Genomic DNA, 19,091 nt, shown 5'->3' with positions numbered 1-19,091 from the left:
AAAAGTAGGTTGGTGTTAGAGGGGAGTGAGCTGTTTGGGTTGGGGTAAAATCAGGGAAGATACATTACAAGAGACCTGAATGACTGCCTTTATTAATGATGGCACTTGCTATGCTTTTACTATGTGCCAGGCCCTGTACTAATCAAGCCCATCGTAAGGAGTTTGATTTGGAGGTGGTTGGGCAACCACTGAAGGTTTCTGAGGAGTGAGGAAACACGCAGTTTTTCGGAACAATGATCCGGGTAGAGAATGAAGTACTGCATACATATCTTTAAGTAGTTACATTAATGTCTGCCTCCCCCCTAGACTGTAAGCTTACTGGGCAGGGAATGTGTCTGCTGTTATATTGTACTCTTCCAAGCACTTAATACAGAGCTCTGCATATACTAACTGTTTGATTGGAGAGGGAAGAGATAAAATGCTGGGAGATCAGCGAAGAGGCTGATGCAGCAGTCAAGGTGGGAAAATGATGAGTGCTTGGATAAGCATGGTAGCAGTTTTAGGTGGAAAGAAGAGGGTCAATTCTAGAGATGTGAAGGTTGAACAGGATTTCATGAGAATGTTTGCTTTGAAGTGATGAGTCAAGATAGTGCTAAGGTTATGGGTTTGTGAGACAGGGAGGATAGTGGTGCTGTCTACAGTAATGGGGAGGACAGGGATTTGATGGGAAGACAAAGAGTTCAGTTTTGGACATGTTAAGTGTCAGGTGAAGGTAGGAGGAAATATGAGACTGCAGAGAAGGAGAAAGATCAGGACTGAAGATGTATATTTCGTAGTCACCCACATAGAGATGATAGTTATGAAAAAGGAGTGGGTGTAGATGGAGAAGAAAAGGATACCCACAACTGAGCCCTTGAGGGACTCCCACAGTTGGGGAGGGAGAGGTAGAGGAGGCTGAAAAAGACTGAAAAGGAGCAGTCAGAGAGGTAAGAAGAGAACAAGGAGAGAAAAGTGTCCGTGAATCCAAGGCTGGATAATGTTTCTAGAAGAGGGTGGTCCACAGTGTTGAAGGCAGCGGAGAGGTTGAGGAGGATCAAGATGGAATAGTGGACATTGGATCTGGCAAGACAGAGGTCAGTGGTGACCTTCAAGAAGGCCATTTTTGTGGAGTGGAGGGGATGGGACCCAGATCGCAGGGGGTCCAGGAGACAGTTGGAGGGAGGAAGTAGAGGTAGCAAGTGCAGATGACTCACTTTTGGAGAGCAGTGGTAGGAAGGATATGTGGTGATAACAAGTAAGGGCACCTGGGCTCTAACCCCAGTTCCACCACTTGTCTACTGGGTGATCTTGGGTAAGTCATTTAACTTTTCTGTGCCTCAGTTTCTTCATATGTAAAATGGGGGTGAAACACCTGCTTTCTCTCCACCTTAGATTGAGCCCCATACGGGAAACAGATGGTGTTTTATGTGATTATCTTTGATCTACCCAGCACTTGGAATAGCGGTCATCACACAGTAAGCACTAAATATCAGTATTATTAAGTACAATAAGGGTACTTACAGTGCACTTGCTAGCATCATCTTCATCCCTTTCTTCATAATAGAAGTAGACAAAAGGGATCCACAAAAACACACAAAATAATATTATGGAATATAAAGCTGTAGAGGGGGAAAAAAAGTCAATGGTCATGTGATGAAAGTATTTTAAGGAATTGAACAGGACAGGATACCAAACACACTAAAAACAGACAAAAAACAAGACAGAAAACTATAGCATCTTTCAGTCAAATTTCCTAATACAACTACCTATCTTTCAAGGGTACATCTGCTTCAGACTGTCTTTTAATGGAAGTCTCTCTGAATAATGGATTGTTTAGCAAGTAATTGCTGAATGTTTACCACTATGCTGAATGTTTACTTTATTTCAACGTGTTCTAAATTGTATAAACAATGGTTAAATTAATCCAGGCTTTATTATTTTTTTTAATAACTTCACTACAATAGAGCAAGAAAATCAAAAATGTTGCTTCAAGTCAGCTACCACATTCCTACAAGTAATGACATTCCAAACGAATGCCAGGAAACGGCATGGTCTAGTGGCAAGAGCATGGGCTTGGGAGTCAGAAGATGTGGGTTCTAATTCTCATTCTGCCACTTGTCTACTGTGTGACCTTGGGCAAGTCACTTAACTTCTCTGTGCCTCAGTTATTTCATCTGTAAAATGGGGATTAAGACTATGCGGCCCATTGGAGAGCGACTATGTCCAATTTAAATACCTTGTATCTACCCCAGCGCTCACAGCAGGGCTTTGCAGAGAGTAAGCACTTAATACTATAATTATAATTACTGTTATGATGATGATACCAGGGTTTATGTATTACTTAAAGCTCTCCTTGGGCTGTTCATGCATCAGGTATGCCCTTCCCCCCAGACTGAGCCCCTTCCTTCCTCTCCCCCTCGTCCCCCTCTCCATCCCCCCCTTCTTACCTCCTTCCCTTCCCCACAGCACCTGTATATATGTATATATGTTTGTACATATTTATTACTCTATTTATTTACTTATTTTATTTGTACATATCTATTCTATTTATTTTATTTTGTTAGTATGTTTGGTTTTGTTCTCTGTCTCCCCCTTTTAGACTGTGAGCCCACTGCTGGGTAGGGACTGTCTCTATGTTGCCAATTTGTACTTCCCAAGCACTTAGTACAGTGCTCTGCACATAGTAAGTGCTCAATAAATACGATTGATGATGATGATGAGGTAAAGGTTTCATCATTAGGAACTGATCATCACTCAGTCTAACTAAAAGAAAAAGTGCGTTATTGCATTTTACTAAATAAAACTAATGTTATAGGTGAACTGATGAGTTAGTTCTCAACAGCAATAAGCAATATTCTGGGAAAAAGGAGTTTAAGAATGCTTTGAAACAAAGCACAATTGGACCTAGTGCTATGCCTGCTTTGATGTGCTCAGTTCTCTGCTTAGTATGAGTTCCAGTGCTTAGAACAGTGCTTTGCACATAGTAAGCGCTTAATAAATGCCATCATCAGGAAGATAAAATGTTCAAGAGTTAAAGATGATTTTTATACACTGAGTATCTCAAATTAATGAAGTTGCTCCAAAACTCATTTCTACATAACCGTTGGCAGATTAAAGTTTCCACAGGCACAGTTAAACCTGTACTTGCGGTAAAGAAAAACGCTACGTTGAAGGACATGGCAGTAGTTAATATCCTACTCAATCCCTCAATTGTGAGTTTAGTCTATCTCAGAAAGAGAAGCAAGGAATTTTCACACTGACAAACATGTAGCTTTTCAAAGAAGCAGTACTGACAAATGTTTCTACCATTCCACTACTAGGCCTTCATACATACAGTATTGAAAAGTCAAATTAAGTCTGGTCCTGCTTAAATGTACCTTTCCAATCAAGTTACCAAGCTCATCCTCTAATCTTTAAGCTTTAGGGGGGCTAGGAACATATCTACCAACTCTGTTACATTTTCCTCTCTCATGTGCCTAGTATAGTTCTCTGCACACAGTTAGCACTCAGTAAATACACCTGTAGAGAAAAAAAATCACAATCTTGCTTCTATTAGAGATACTTACAGGTTCAGGTGAGTTGAGATCCTGGAAACCCTTAAAAATATCTGTAGAATTCCAGGAGAAAAAGGCAGCTCCAAAAACTCCAGAACTCATTCATTCAATTGTACTTATTGAGCACTTACTGTGTGCAGAGCACTGTACTAATCAATCAATCATATTTATTGAGCGCTTACTGTGTGCAGAGCACTGTACTAAGCACTTGGAAAGAACAATTCAGCAACAAAGAGAGACAATCCCTGCCCACAACAGGCTCACAGTCTAGAAGATTACCAAAGTCACATCACCACCAGCATTTTCTTTGCGTATGAAGGACAACCACATATAAAAACGAACATAAAGCATTAGACATGTCTGTACAACAGGAAATTTGAGAGAGAGAATGTCCTCGATGGAAATATTTCCACCTCCTGCCATGCTCAGACTTCAAAGCATGCACACTGGGAACTCAGGTAGCTGTTAATGTGTTCTCTCTCCCCTACGGCTATAAGCACTAGAAGTATCTGGGATAAAATATAACAGCTCCAATACCCCAAACATTATTGGGCAAAATAGGGAGACAGACAAAAATTCATTTGGATATCTCAAAGTTACTTTTGTTCCTTCTTCCTTCCCAGTTCCATTGCTTCTGCTCTAGAAGCCAGGCTTGCTAGTGCTGGGAGGGATTTATTTTTAAAATAAAAAGACTGCCTACCACCTCCCCTGGCCAGTCATATTCAAAGATGTGGGAGCTTCAACACCAACAGATTTCATTTTTAAATTAAAAAACAAAACAAACAAACAAAAACACCTTCTCTCACCTCACCCAGCCAGATGCACAAACAGGAGAGCCCCAGTGCCAGGGGATTGATTTATTTATTTCTAGACTGTAAGCCCGTTATTGGGTAGGGACCATTTCTATATGTTCCCGACATACTTCCCAAGCGCTTTGTACAGTGCTCTGCACACAGTAAGTGCTCAAGAAATACCACTGAATGAATGCATTTATTTCAAATAAAAAGAAGGCCTTCCTAACACTAAACTGTTTTAATTCAAGGTATGAGACATTTAAGAATGCTGCCTGATATCATCTTGAAGGATAACACTAAACTGTTTTAATTCAAAGTATGAGACATTTAAGAATTCAGTCCATCTTGAAGGATTTTGCCTGAATAACATGCCATAGCAAAAAATAAAAAAAATGCACAATGCTCTCATAGAGCAGTTCCTTGTTCTTTCCATTAGGACACATTGCTTCTCTCTCCCTGTTTCTTACCCCACTGCCCTCCCTCATGCTCCCTACCCACACCACCTCCATTCAGATGTGAGGGAAAAATACTAACCAGGCCCAGAGCGGAACAGGCAGAATGGTGCAACTCGGAGCAAAAGAGAGGGGAAAACCGCTCTTGCTTCTATTGCCCCCAGTCCCTCAGGATCTGTGCTCCCATAGCTGAGCAGTTGCTTCTTGCTAGCCTTCTGGCACAGCAGGAACTCTGGGGAGCTAACAGGGGTGGGATTGGGGGGAGTGGTTACAGGGGGGTGAGGGGGAAAGGGGACAGAAAAGGGGGGAGAGGTCAGTGGGAGCACTTTCCCTCCTCACTGCCCACCACCTCTGGCAACTCGCTTGGCTCCCGGAGGGTTTCAGCCTGGTCAGGAACCCAGCAAAAAGGAGCTCAGTGGAGGCTTGGCCTCCTCTGGCATGTCCCAGGGAGACTGGCACCCTTTGCTAATTTCACTGACTGGGGCAATAGTAAGCTCCCTAGTCCCAGGTTTATTCATTCAATCATATATACTGAGTGCTTACTGGGTGCAGATCACCATATTAAGCGCTTGGATGACTACAATATAACAATAAACAGAAGCATTTTGGAAGGTGACAATGCTGACTGCCTTCCTTTCCCAAGGGGAGGTACATATTCAAGAAGGGAAGATCCCTGGCTCCCGCAAGAGGGTAGGGGATGCACAGAGACTAAACATCAGGGAGCCCAAAGTCACCCTGTGATATTCCAGATCATCGTCTCACATCAAGGTTGCTTATTTTGACCTTGTAACATCACTGTTTCACTCCAGTGAGAACAGCGGTGACACCCAGCACCGGACAGGCTGCTTTTTTCCTTCTGTGGTAGGGTTCAGCTGGGGACGGGAAGGTCATACGGGAGGATTTGGGAGGGCCCACGCGAGAAGAAGAGGAGTCCTGTCCTCCAAACTGGGCCAGGGTACTGAATGCCTGGAGAAGGCCTGGCACAGACCGGGGTCCCACAGGGCTGGTGTATGAAATCCCACTGCACCGGCAGCCTCGAGGTCCAAAAGCACTGTGAAGTGGGAGTGCTCTCTCTTCCAGAAGCACCAAACGCTTCCTGGGAGCTGGCTGAACTGAGAAATATATAATATTTCTTGCTGCCAAAGAATCAATCCAGAGTAAATGGAACAGCTTTTGTTTTGCCATGCCTTGAATTTGAATAGTCTGAGCAGATAGCTTTTTCAACTTATTTGCATGAGTGATTTTTTTTACAGTATCTTTTGTGTTTGTTTTAAATAGCTATGATGCCACACACAGAAAGCACTGTGGTTTGACCTAATGCCTAGGAAAGAAAAAAAAGAAAATTTCTAACCCAGCTCTTGGAACAGCACCAGTTGCCTAAAGGGATGCTTTTAATTGATCACTTATTCCTCCAAGAGGAATTTCCCAAGAATTGGTTATTCCGCTTCCATCCTCTGTGCATTTACACTTAGAATGTTCAAATAATTTGTAGAAAAATTGGCACAAATCCCTGAACAAACTCTTAGTAAGAATTTTTTCACTCTTTTTATAAAACTCTACCACCACCTGGAGGTAATTCTACATTACAGCATTAAAGTTAATTATAAAATGGAATTTCAAAGTTTCAAAATGGACTCCTTAAACAATATTTCTATGTACTGTATACCAGGCACTGCTGAATGCTTGTGGGAGTTCAATACAACAGATTTGGTAGGCAAATGATCCCTGCCCATGAGGAACTTCTCACAGGAAAGACAGACATTAAAATAAATTGCCATAAGGGAAGTGACAGAGTACCTCGTTTACTCAACTGAAAAATAAGGATTAAATCCTACTCAAAGTGTCCAGTCTGATTACCTGTATCTACCCGAGTGCTTAGTAACTATGCTTGGCACATAGTAAGTGCTTATCAAGCACCATAATAAAAGGGTAGTGGCTCAGTGGAAAGAGAACGGGCTTTGGAGTCAAAGGTCATGGGTTCAAATTCCGGCTCCACCACTTGTCAGCTGTGTGACTTCGGGTAAGTCACTTAACTTCTCAGGGCCTCAGTTCCCTCATCTGTAAAACAGGGGTGAAGACTGTGAGCCCCACATGGGACAATCTGATCATTTTATAACCTCCCCTAAGCTTAGAGCAGTGCTTTGCATATAGTAAGTGCTTAATAAATGCCATCATCATTATTATTATTATTATATGGCTGAGAAAGGGGTGAATATCATGTGCTTAGAGGGTGCGTGAATGTAAAGTGCTTAAGAGGTTACAAATTCAAGCTTACACAATAAAGAAGGGAGGGAAAGTACACATTTTGGAGGAGATGTGATTTTAGGAGGGCTGCTTAGAGTTTCCCCTAACTACTCAATGCCTTCAATCTTACTGGTAGTCAAAAAGCTTGCTCACAAAAGTGATTGAAAAAAACATATCTCCCACTGAAGTATGTGAAGGAGACTTGGTCAGCATTTATAATAATGGTAATTGTAAGCACTTACTATGCCAAGCACTGTTCTAAGCACTGAGGTAGATACAAGGTAACTGGGTTGGACACAGTGCCTGTCCCACACGGGGCTAACAGTCTTAATCTCCATTTTAGAGATGAGGGAACTGAGGCACAGGAGTGCAGTGACTTGCCCGAGGTCACACAGCAGACAAGTGGCAGAGTCGGAATTAGAACCCATGACTGACTCCCAGGCTCGGATTCTTTTGACTAAGCCATGCTGCTTCTCTAACTGTGAGCTCATTCATTCATTCAATTGTATTTATTGAGCACTTACTGTGTGCAGAGCACTGTACTAAATGCTTGGGAAGTACAAGTCGGCACTAGAGATGGTCCCTACCCGATAACGGGCTCACAGTGTAGAAGGGGGGGGAGACAGACGACAAAACATGTAGACAGGTGTCAAAATCATCAGAACAAATAGAATTAAAGCTATAAGAACATCATTAACAAAATAAATGGAATAGTAAATATGTACAACAAATAAAATAAATAGAGTAATAAATCTGTACAAATACATATATACACAAGTGCTGTGGGGAAGGGAAGGAGGTAAGGCAGGGGGGATGGGGAGGAGGAGAGGGAAAAGGGGGCTCAGTCTGGGAAGGCCTCCTGGAGGAGTTGAGCTCTCAGTAGAGCTTTGAAGGGAGGAAGAGAGCTACTTTGGTGAAAGTGTGGAGAGAGGGCATTCCAGGCCAGGGGAACGACGTGGGCCAGGGGTCGACGGCGGGACAGGTGAGAACGAGGTAAAGTGAGGAGGTTAGTGGCAGAGGAGCGGAGGGTGCGGGCTGGGCTGGAGAAAGAGAGAAGGGAGGTGAGGTAGGAGGGGGCGAGGTGATGGACAGCCTTGAAGCCGAGAGTGAGGAGTTTTTGCTTGATTCGTAGGTTGACAGGCAGTCACTGGAGATTTTTGAGGAGGGGAGTAACATGCCCAGAGCATTTCTGCACAAAGATGATCCAGGCAGCAGAGTGAAGTATAGACTGAAGTGGGGAGAGACAGGAGCATGGGAGATCAGAGAGGAGGCTGATGCAGTAATCCAGTCGGGGCAGGATGAGAGACTGAACCAGCAAGGTAGCAGTTTGCATGGAGAGGAAAGGGCAGATCTTGGCGGTTGTGGAGGTGAGACTTGCAGGATTTGGTGACGGATTGGATGTGTGGGGTGTTTGGGTGATGGGTGATGGGGTGGGGGGCCTCAACATGGCTTAGTGGAAAGAGCCCGGGCTTTGGAGTCAGAAGTCATGGGTTCAAATCCCAAATCCACCAACTGTCAGCTGTGTGACTGCGGGCAAGTCACTTAACTTCTCTGTGCCTCAGTTACTTCACCTGTAAAATGGGGATTATGACTGTGAGCCCCCACCCGTGGGAAAACCTGATCACCTTGTAATCTCCCCAGCGCTTAGAACAGTGCTTTGCACTTAGTGCTTAATAAATGCCATTATTATTATTCAGCGCTTAGAACAGTGCTTTGCACATAGTAAGCGCTTAATAAATACCATCATTATTATTATTACTATGGGCAGGGATTGTTTCTCAATGCTGTATTGTACTTTCTCAAGCACTTAGGACAGTGCTCTGCACACAGTAAGCGCTCCATAAATATGGAAGAATGAATGAATACAGGTTAATCAGGTTGGACAGCCCCTACCTGACATGAGCTCACACTTTGAATTCCCCTTTAACAGATGAGGTAACTACGGCACAGAGAAGTGGCTTGCCTAAGGTCACACAGCAGACATGCGGCAAAATAAGGATTAGAACCCAGGTCCTTCCGACTCCCAGGCCTATTTTCTAACCACTAAGCCAGGCTACTCATATAAAGCTTTCTGCTTCTTATCACATAAAAAAAAAAACCCTTTCAAAAATGTAACCATAAATGCAAATGTATTTACCAGCAAATGAATAGCTGTGTCAAGAGTTTGACTGAAAGCGCACAATGAACAGGGAACGTGTCTGCTAATTTTGTTATATTTTATTCTCCCAAGCATTTAGTACAGTGCTTTGCCTATTATAAGTCCTCAAATATGATTGATTCATTTAAAAATCTGCATATGGGGAAAGTGTACAGAAAAATTATACCCTTAAACTGCACATGATCACCAACTACTTAAATTTTTCTATCACATTATTTCTTGAAAAAAAAACTATGTTTTTAAAAAGTTGAGAGATCTTAACCAAAAAGCATACCAAATGGACACTCTGGCAGAGGACTGTAGATAACTGACCAACTTTCTCTTCCAACTGCAGTTCTCTAAAGAGAACTATGACTATTAACTAGATTGACCTTGCCACATTTTTACACATTAGTAACTTAATTTGGAAGAAGCATCTGAATGTTAGACAGACTGAATGAGGCCACCCTGCTGCCACAGGTATGCCCAAAGGACTTACATTAGCTGAATAACCTGGGAAACTTCCTGATTGCTTTTGGCTAATTTTTTTTTTTTGCAGTGGAAATGAATTATCTTGCTTCAATAATCTGAAAACACTGCCTTCCCCAGTCTAGGGGGACATTTAATATTTCCTACCCTGAAGTTTCTGTAATAATAATAAAAATGGTATTTGTTATGCCCTTACTAAGTGCTAAGCACTGTTCTAAGTGCTGGGAAAAATACAAGATAATCAGGTTGTCCCACATGGGGCTCACAGTCTTAATCCCCATTTTACAGATGAGGTAACAGAAACAGAGAAGTCAGTCTTTGCTACTTTCATAGCTCCTTTATCTGAAGAGACAGTTATTTATTCCAAAACACAACTCCCTCAAAATACAAATTAGAAACCAATATGAACTTCCTGCCCTGTTGACTAAAAAATCTGGCCACAATTTCCTGCTTCAAAGCAATTTTTACCATAGTCACAAAATTCTATCAGCCTTTCAAACAAAATAGTGAACTTTGCACCAGCCTTAATATTCAGATAAGAATCCTCATGCTTTCAAACGACCACAATTTGGCAGCTACAAATTTACCATAAAACTACAGTAATTGAGAATGTGTTCACATAAGCAGTCATTATTTCAGTTCTCAATCATTCAGAAAGTTTTAAAAAAAGAACTGTTCTTCTGCCACAGAAGGCCTACTTAGTCCATAAAGAGCAGGAGGTGAGGTTAAGCGTATAAAGCATCTTAGTTAGAATATATTCACAAATTGCTCACAGATTGAGGCAAATACATTTGTGGCAACCAATTAACAATTAGCATTGGCCCCTTTCATATATTTATACCATATGACAGGGATACATTACTAATTTATATTGCCTTGCCTTATGGGTTTTCATTTCACTTTACTTTCATGTTACTATAAACATGCCCACACAGCATAGTTTAATTTTTTCTAAAGTACTTACTGAAGTAACCATATAATACTGTGTCCTCAATTTGTCTTGTAACATTACTATTAGCCCAGACCTAAAAAAAAGAAAAAACAATTAAAAAAAAACATCACATTTGTTAGAACAAAAAAAATCAAATTTAACAAGCATAATAGCTGAATAGCTTGTCAACACTAAAGTAAAACAAAGTTTCCTCAATACAGTAAAAGATTAATTGACTTTAAAAATTTAAATTCAATGAAAATACGTACCCAGTTTTACCACCAAGAACTGCACGAGGATGTGTTTGAATTACTACTTCTGAGGTAAAGGCTTTAAAAACTACACCATGCTGGGGAAGAGGGGTAAAAATAATTTCCAAATAAAGTGTGTACAGCAGCAAAGCCTTCTGTAAGCCACTTGAGTCTCACAAAGTCATCTTTTCCATTAATGGACTTCCACTAGGCCTTAGGGGTCAAATTTTCTTAAGGATTTTATTAATTGGCAAAATAGCAATACCTTCCACTCATCTAACACCAACCTACTCATTTAATTTTGATCTTGTCTGTATCACTACGGACCCCTTGCCCACTTCCTGAGAAGCAGTGTGGCCCAGGACAGAACACAGGCCTGGGAATCAGAGGTTCTGATACCGGCTCCATCACCCAACTGTGTGACCTTGGGCAAGTGACTTCACTTCTCTGTCCCTCAGTTCCTTCAACTGCAAAATGGGGATTCCATGCCTGTGTTCCTGCCTACTTAGACTGTCAACCCAAAGAGGGATCTCATTGTCTTGAATCTAACCCAGTGATTTGCACACACTAAGTACTTAAATGCCGCAATTATTATCATCCTCCTCCCTCTGGCCTGAAACTCTCTCTGCCCCACTTCAACTGACAGACCACTACTCTCCTCATCCAAAACCCAATTAAAATCCGGTTTCTTCCAAGATGCCTTCCCTGACAAAATCCTTCACTTCCTCTATTCAACCTCCTACTGGGTCTGTAACCCCTAAGCACTTTGATGTTCAGCCCATTCCTAGCCCCACGGCACTTATTAGTCTGATTTAATGTCCACCTTCCCTTCTAGTAACATTTTTACTGTTACACTGTACTCTCCCAAGAGTTAGTTCTCTATAAATATGACCCACTGTACTTAACATATTCAAAGAAAACACCTCGTTTTCCCCCAGAACCTTTGTCTTTTGTTATTATTACTATGGTATTTATTAAGTCCTTACTATGTGCCAAGCACTGTTGTCCTCCCCTTGACCCTCTCATCACTGTAGACAGCACCACCATCTTCCTTGTCGCACAAGCCTTTAAGCTTGGTTTTGTCCTTGACTCATCTCTCATTCAACCCACATAATCAATTTGTCATCAAATCCTATCAGTCTTACTATCACATCATCACTAAAATCCACCCTTTCCTCTCCAAACTGCTACCACAATGATCCATGTACTTATCCTATCCAACCTTAACTACTGCATCAGCTTCCTTGCTGACTCCGACTCCTGTCTCTCCCCACTCCAGTCCATAATTCATTCTGCTGCCCAGATCATTTTTGTAAACAAAGTAATTCAGTCCATATTTCCCCACTCCAAGAACCTCCAGTGGTTTCCCCACTCACCTCTGCAGAGAAACACTTTACCCTTGGCTTTACAGAAATCATCTTAGTACCTATTTCATCTTGCTGATTTTCTAGGATAACCTAGCACACTCACTTCATTCTAACACAAACCTACTCACTGTACCTCAGTCTCATCTATCTCACCAGCAACCACTCAACAATGTCCTGCAACTTTCTTCCCCTTTACATGACAAAACACTACACTCCTCCATCTTTATAGCCTTATTTAAAAAAAAATACATTTAAGAGGCCTTCCCCAATTAAGCCCTCATTTCCCCTATTTCATCACCCTTCTGCATCATGCTTTATTCACTCCACAGCATTTATGTTCTTATCCATTATTATTTTAATGTCTGTGTATCCCTTTAGACCATAAGTTCCATGTTGGCAGGGAATGTGTCTAACAAGTCCTTAGTAAAATGGTCTGCACACAGTGCTTAACATTCAGAACAGTACTTAGCATTCAATATGGTTGACTGAATTTTGTCTTATGGCCTTTAACACTTAACATGGGATATGCACTAAGGAAGATGCAAGGTAATAAAACTGGGTACCAATCTATTTTACCCCCAGTGACTGCCTTGCCCAAGGTCAAACATTAGGCAAGTAGCAGATCTTGGAATCAGGTTTCCTGACAGACTTGTGCTGAAGCAGCGTGGCTCAGTGGAAAGAGCACGGGTTTTGGAATCAGAGGTCATGGGTTCAAATTCCAGCTCTGCCAACTGTCGGCTGTGTGACTTTGGGCAAGTCACTTAACTTTTCTAAGCCTCAGTTACCTCATCTGTAAAATGGGGATTAAGACTGCGAGCCCCCCGTGGGATAACCTGATCACCTTGTAACCTCCCCAGCGCTTATAACACAGTTGTACATAGTTAGCGCTTAATAAATGCCATTATTATTTTACCTTCTACCATTACAATGGTCCATTAGTCTAATACATTTCAAAACTACCCAAAGGCACATTCAACTAGCCAATTTATGTGCATATACTTAACAAGCTCTGTTTGTAAAGAAATAACTGATCAGAAAATACAGTTGTTAAATACAGGTATTTAAACACAGCTCTAACAGAAGTTAGAAGGACCAAATTCAGATTGATCAATGTGCCACTTAATATTTGAGATGTTGGAGCATAAGATCTTTTAAGAAAAATACACATCAGTAAATTAAATATTACATATCTCTAAATTCTTTATCCTGGTTGACTTAAGACAACTGGCTATAAAAAATGAAAGTAGAAAATTCAAGTCTGTAATTCAAGTTAAAAACTTCAGCTAGAACTTCGGCTAAAATTTTGGGTTTTTTTATTTTTTTAATCATCCTTTTCATTATGTTGTGCCACCTTGTTCAATGCAAAGACAAGCCTGTAGTTTCAGAACCCAGGTATATCCATTGTTTCCTAGGCGACTCCATTACAAATCTTAACTTCCCCAATTATTGTGGCAGTAACAAAACAAATGAGTACAGTTTCTTCAGTACTTCCCCACCCCTAGGAATTATTATTACACTCAACCTTTTGTTTTTTGGTGTACTTCCTGTCAAAGTTTTAGTGTATGACATTGGCTTCTCATATATCCTAATTTTCAGCCTTAATATATTTTATAGGCCCCTGATCTCAAAATTGGGACTTGTAAATTGAATGTTGTAGAGGCCCTTGGGTGCTCCTTGAACACATACACAGAGAAGCAGTGTGACTCAGTGGAAAGAGCACGGGCTTTGGGTAAGAGGTCATGGGTTCAAATTCTGGCTCTGCCAACTGTCAGCTGTGTGACTTTGGGCAAGTCACTTCACTGGGCCTCAGTTACCTCATCTGTAAAATGGGGATTAAAACTGCGAGCCCCCCATGGGACAACCTGATCACCTTGTAACCTCCCCAGCACTTAGAACAGTGCTTTGCACATAGTAAGCACTTAATACCATCATTATTATTATTAAAAAGAGTTAACATCTCAAGTCCCAGAACTGTGTTTAGTATGCAGGCATGCACCATGATACAACTGGGTTATGCTCCTTCAAAAGCTGGTTGTGCCATGAAAGGCTATATTAATAGATGATTCTTAAGTGTGACAGGGACTATATATGACCAGATCATTTTTTAGCTATCCTGGAGTTTAGCACTTAAATATCACAATCAACCACAAATGAAGCTGAAGTGGGCCAAGTTAAAGGAAGTGAGCCCATTGTTGGGTAAGGACCAACTCTATATGTTGCCAACCTGTACTTCCCAAGCGCTTAGTACAGTGCTCTGCACACCGTAAGCGCTCAATACGAATGAATGAAAAACCAGAGTAGATAGAATTGGTAAAGGACAGATTAAACATGAAATAGACACATATATACATATATGCACACATATTCATATACCCCCACACACATATACACATATATTCACACACATAGAGGTGTACAAGTTAACTGCTCCTTGCATATAATGATTAAGTAATGAATAAGCAGCTTTCACTTGGACTCCTGCACCTTTGCTCAAAATAATTTTACTGCCCTTTATTAAGTACTCTGGGCAATATCATGGCCTGGCCAAAAGGGAGGACAACAGTTACTAAGGCTTCTAAATTCGGGTACCTAATCTTTATAAAAGTTGACAACATTCTAGGCAGCCCAAAGACCAAATGTTACCCTTTAAGCCACATTTTTCAAGCATATTGAAATCACGTTGCAAATTAAAATGGTTATTGCTCACAGGCAGTTTTTAAAGCCTACTTTCCAAACCATGGGATAAGACAGAATTATATTCATTGCTCTCTCCATTTGAAAGCTTTGCATTCATTCATTCAGTAGTATTTATTGAGTGCTTACTGCATGCAGAGCACTGTACTAGGCACTTGGGAAGTACAAGTCGGCAACATAAGAGACGGTCCCTACCCAACAATGGGCTCACTGTCTACCAGGGGGAGACAGACAACAAAACATGTAGACAGGTATCAATACCATCAGAATAAATAGAATTATAGCTATATACACCTCATTAATAGAGTAATAAATATGTACAAATAAATTCAAGTGCTGTGGGGAGGGGAAGGGGGTAAGGGAGGAGGGGGAGGAGGAGGAGGAGAAGAAGACGACTGTGACAAGTTTCAGAGCTACAAGTAACCCTAAGCATTTTCATGCTTTTGTTTACCATGCAACTGGTGATATTGCTACCAATAACCTGGGAAAACATCTTTTCAGTTTAACTTTGGAGTTTAGATAGCTGCCCTGGTGAATTTAACTTCCCTGAATAAGCAAATAAGGTGCTACAAAGTGTGGAATTGGGAGAAAGTGAGCTACAAAGACTCTTATTCTAGAAAGCAGCTGGCAGAGCATCAATATTAGAAAATAATTAGCCAATTGTGAAAGAGGTTGGGGGAGGGAGAGAAGATATTTTCTAGTATGGCCATGAGAAAAGCTTTGTGTTTTTTAGTTTTCCCCAGCCAACCCAGGATGCTAGATTATTAAAGACTATAGCAAAAGAATAGGAGCAAAATGGACATCTCAGGATTTTCCCCTATTAATAACAAGCTTCGGAAGAGGGATGCTTGGAAAATGTGTTAAAACAGAAATTTTCTTTAAGCTAAGGAAAATTTGCATCTATTTCAAATATCGCTTAAAGTGGCACTCCCCCAGGACTATTCTACCTGGTAGCAAATGTGAACTTTAAGACATTCAATTTTACCAACAGGAATAAAATGTCCTAAAATGAAAGTAAAACAAAATAGGGGAACTATGCAACTGGAATGATCAAACTAATGTAGGTTAAGAACAAAATATTCTCAACATCCATGTCATACTGGGAGTCCCAAATACAAATCCTTATTTCAAAAATTAGAGGTTTCATGTTATGACCAAAACATTAAATGTGCACGCATTAAAGGTATCCTACACTTTGGCCTGAATTTAAAGCCACATCATGCCACTTACATTTTCACATTACTGGCACAGTCTTAGAAACTTGACTTTTAATGCTTACACACAGGCATTTTACCTTACTATGTGAACGCTCCAACATTTACTTTTCCAGTCTATTTCTGAATGTTCAGTTTAAATAAAGCAGTTTCCTTGATGTGAGCCAGGAAGGAAAAATCCTAGCTCTTCTGCCATGAAGTTATATAATTATGTTTACATGGCTTTCTATTTTTAAAATATACCCTTAAATATAGTCAGGCTGACAGCAGACTCCTTTGTACTAAACATGCTCAGATGCAGCAATTACAATGGAATATCTTTCTAGTTCACGCTCCTGTACCTACATTTTATACATACAATGCTGAAACCCTTTATTTCTCAGAAGGGACCATAACAGGAAATGTGACAATTCTGCCACCTGAGTTACGTACAACCCAAGGAAAAAACAAAAAGGTTCAAGTGTATTTTACGGCAGGAGACACGATCTTTCATTTAGGAAACAGACTGGAACAAAGCTGCAGAAATCCCTGACAGGTTCAGGCTCCTTCAGCTAATAGAAGTGGAAGAACAGTTCAGCCAAAAAAGATAACAAGCCGACTTTGGTTGAAAATAGTACATAGTCATAAGATGGATTCCCAGTTACGGAAACCAGGCTCGGTGGGGGTTGGGAGAGGAGTTTCCCTTACAGCTCAAGTATCTGCAGACAGAAAGCAAATGACAGGCTTTGACCGGTCACACGTTTCCTTCTGCACCAGCCTCCACAGAAACAGCAATTTGAACCTATGCCCCGTCAAGATGCAGGAAAGCATCCTACCTCCTCTGGCCCTTAACTACTGGGGATCCACCCATCAACTGTATTTATTGAGCACTTACTTTGTGCACAGCACTGTACTAAGCACTTGGGTGAGAACAATGTAACAGGGTTGGCAGACATGTTTCCTGCCCATGAGCTTAGAATCTAGAGGTGGGTTACCAACTAATATGGATTATTATGGATATGTACACAAGGGTAGTGGGACCATAGGAGGGGTGTATAAAGAGTGCAAATCCACGCATAAGGGTGACAAAGAAGGGAGTGGGAGAAGAGGAAATGAGGCCTTAGGGTAGGACTCTTAGAGATGTGCTTTTAAAAAGGCTTTGAATAGGGAGAGTAATTGTCTATCAGATATGAAGAACAAAGGTGTTCCAGGCCAGAGGATGAACGCAGGGGAGAAGTCCATGGTAAGACAGTGAAGACTGAAGCACAGTGAGTAGGTTGGTATTAGAGTGGCCTGGGTTGTAGTAGGTAATCAGAGAGCTAAGGTAGGATGGGACAAGGTGATGGACTACTTTAAGGCCTATTGGATGAGTTTGATCTGGAGCTGGATGGACAAATCCTGGAGGTTCTTGAGGAGTGGAGAAACACAAACTGAATGGCTTGGTACAAAAATGATATGGGCAGCAGAGTGAAGTATGGATTGAAAGTGGGGGAGACAAGAGTCAGGGAAACTAGCAAGGACACTGAGGCAATAGACTGTAAGCCCAGTGTGGGCAGGGGTTGTCTCTGCAGAATTGTACTTTCCAAGTGCTTAGTACAGTGCTCTGCACACAGTAAGTGCTCAATAAATACGACTGAATACGACTGATGGAGAGCTTCAAGGCTGTCCATCACCTCGCCCCCTCCTACCTCACCTCCCTTCTCTCTTTCTACTGCCCAGCCCGCACCCTCCGCTCCTCCGCGCTAATCTCCTCACCGTGCCTCGTTCTTGCCTGTCCCGCCATCGACCCCCAGCCCACGTCATCCCCCGGGCCTGGAATGCCCTCCCTCTGCCCATCCGCCAAGCTAGCTCTCTTCCTCCCTTCGAGGCCCTGCTGAGGGCTCACCTACTCCAGGAGGCCTTCCCAGACTGAGCCCCTTCCTTCCTCTCCCCCTCATCCCCCTCTCCACCCCCCCCATTTTACCTCCTTCCCTTCCCCATAGCACCTGTATATATGTATATATGGTTGTACATATTTATTACTCTATTTATTTTACTTGTACATATCTATCCTATTTATTTTATTTTGTTAGTATGTTTGGTTTTGTTCTCTGTCTCCCCCTTTTAGACTGTGAGCCCACTGTTGGGTAGGGACTGTCTCTATATGTTGCCAATTTGTACTTCCCAAGCGCTTAGTACAGTGCTCTGCACATAGTAAGCGCTCAATAAGTACGATTGATGATGATGATGATGATGACTGAATGAATAACTAAAGTGGGATAGAATAAGTGCAGTAACTGGGTGAAGCAGAAAGGGCAAATTTTAGCGATGCTGTGAAGTCTGAACTGACAAGATCTGGTGACAGATTCAATATGTGGGTTGAAAGACATGAGTAGAGGATAATGCCAAGTTTATGGGCTTGTGAAATAGGGAGAATGGTGGTGCTGTCTATAGTAATGGGAAAGTTAAGGGGAGGACAGGATTTGGCAGGGGAAGATGATGAGGAGTTTGGTTTTGGACATGTTAAGTTTGAGGTGACAGCAGAGCATCCAGGTAGAGATGTCCTCAAGGCAGGAGGAAATATTCGACTGCACAGAAAGAGAGATCAGGGCTGGAGATGTAGATTTGGAAATCATCCATATAAAGATGGTAGTTGAAGTCATGAAAGGGAATGAGTTCTCCACGGGAAAGGCTGCTATAGAGTATGGAAGGGGATTCGGAATTGAGCTGAGGTAAAGCCAGGAAGGGAAGAAGTTTCTCCTGCTTGGCAGTGCCACTGAAGGACCTAAATGACTCCTAACTTTGAAACCTAAAAATCCCAGTTTGTCACTACTTTGTGAGTGTCTTTTCCCCCTCTCTCAATAAAAGAAGTCCAGTTTGCAAATCTGATCTACTTCCAGATCAACCCAGATCTCCATTCCTGCAAGTTCTCACCATTCCAAACTTCTTCTGGAGGAGATCGAAAAGAATACAAAAAACAAAAACCAGTTAGCTAGGGGCCAAGAGCTATAAGGGTAAGGAGACAGT

General features: G+C 41.7%; 1 protein-coding gene across 1 annotated transcript in view; it reads right to left on the bottom strand.

Moving 5' to 3' along the window:
* Positions 1–19,091, bottom strand: part of LMBRD1 (LMBR1 domain containing 1) — a 153,352-nt gene that overhangs the window by 120,268 nt on the left and 13,993 nt on the right. The window contains exons 3-4 of the mRNA XM_038743159.1: positions 10,614–10,674; positions 1,501–1,598 (exon numbers count right to left, since the gene is read on the bottom strand). Of these exons, the coding sequence (XP_038599087.1) occupies positions 1,501–1,598; positions 10,614–10,674 (159 nt within the window). The remainder of the gene's footprint in view (positions 1–1,500; positions 1,599–10,613; positions 10,675–19,091) is intronic.

This window comes from Tachyglossus aculeatus, chromosome 1 (genome assembly GCF_015852505.1).
Source record: "Tachyglossus aculeatus isolate mTacAcu1 chromosome 1, mTacAcu1.pri, whole genome shotgun sequence".
Classification (NCBI taxonomy): domain Eukaryota; kingdom Metazoa; phylum Chordata; class Mammalia; order Monotremata; family Tachyglossidae; genus Tachyglossus; species Tachyglossus aculeatus.
This window is presented reverse-complemented; position numbering and strand designations above follow the sequence as displayed.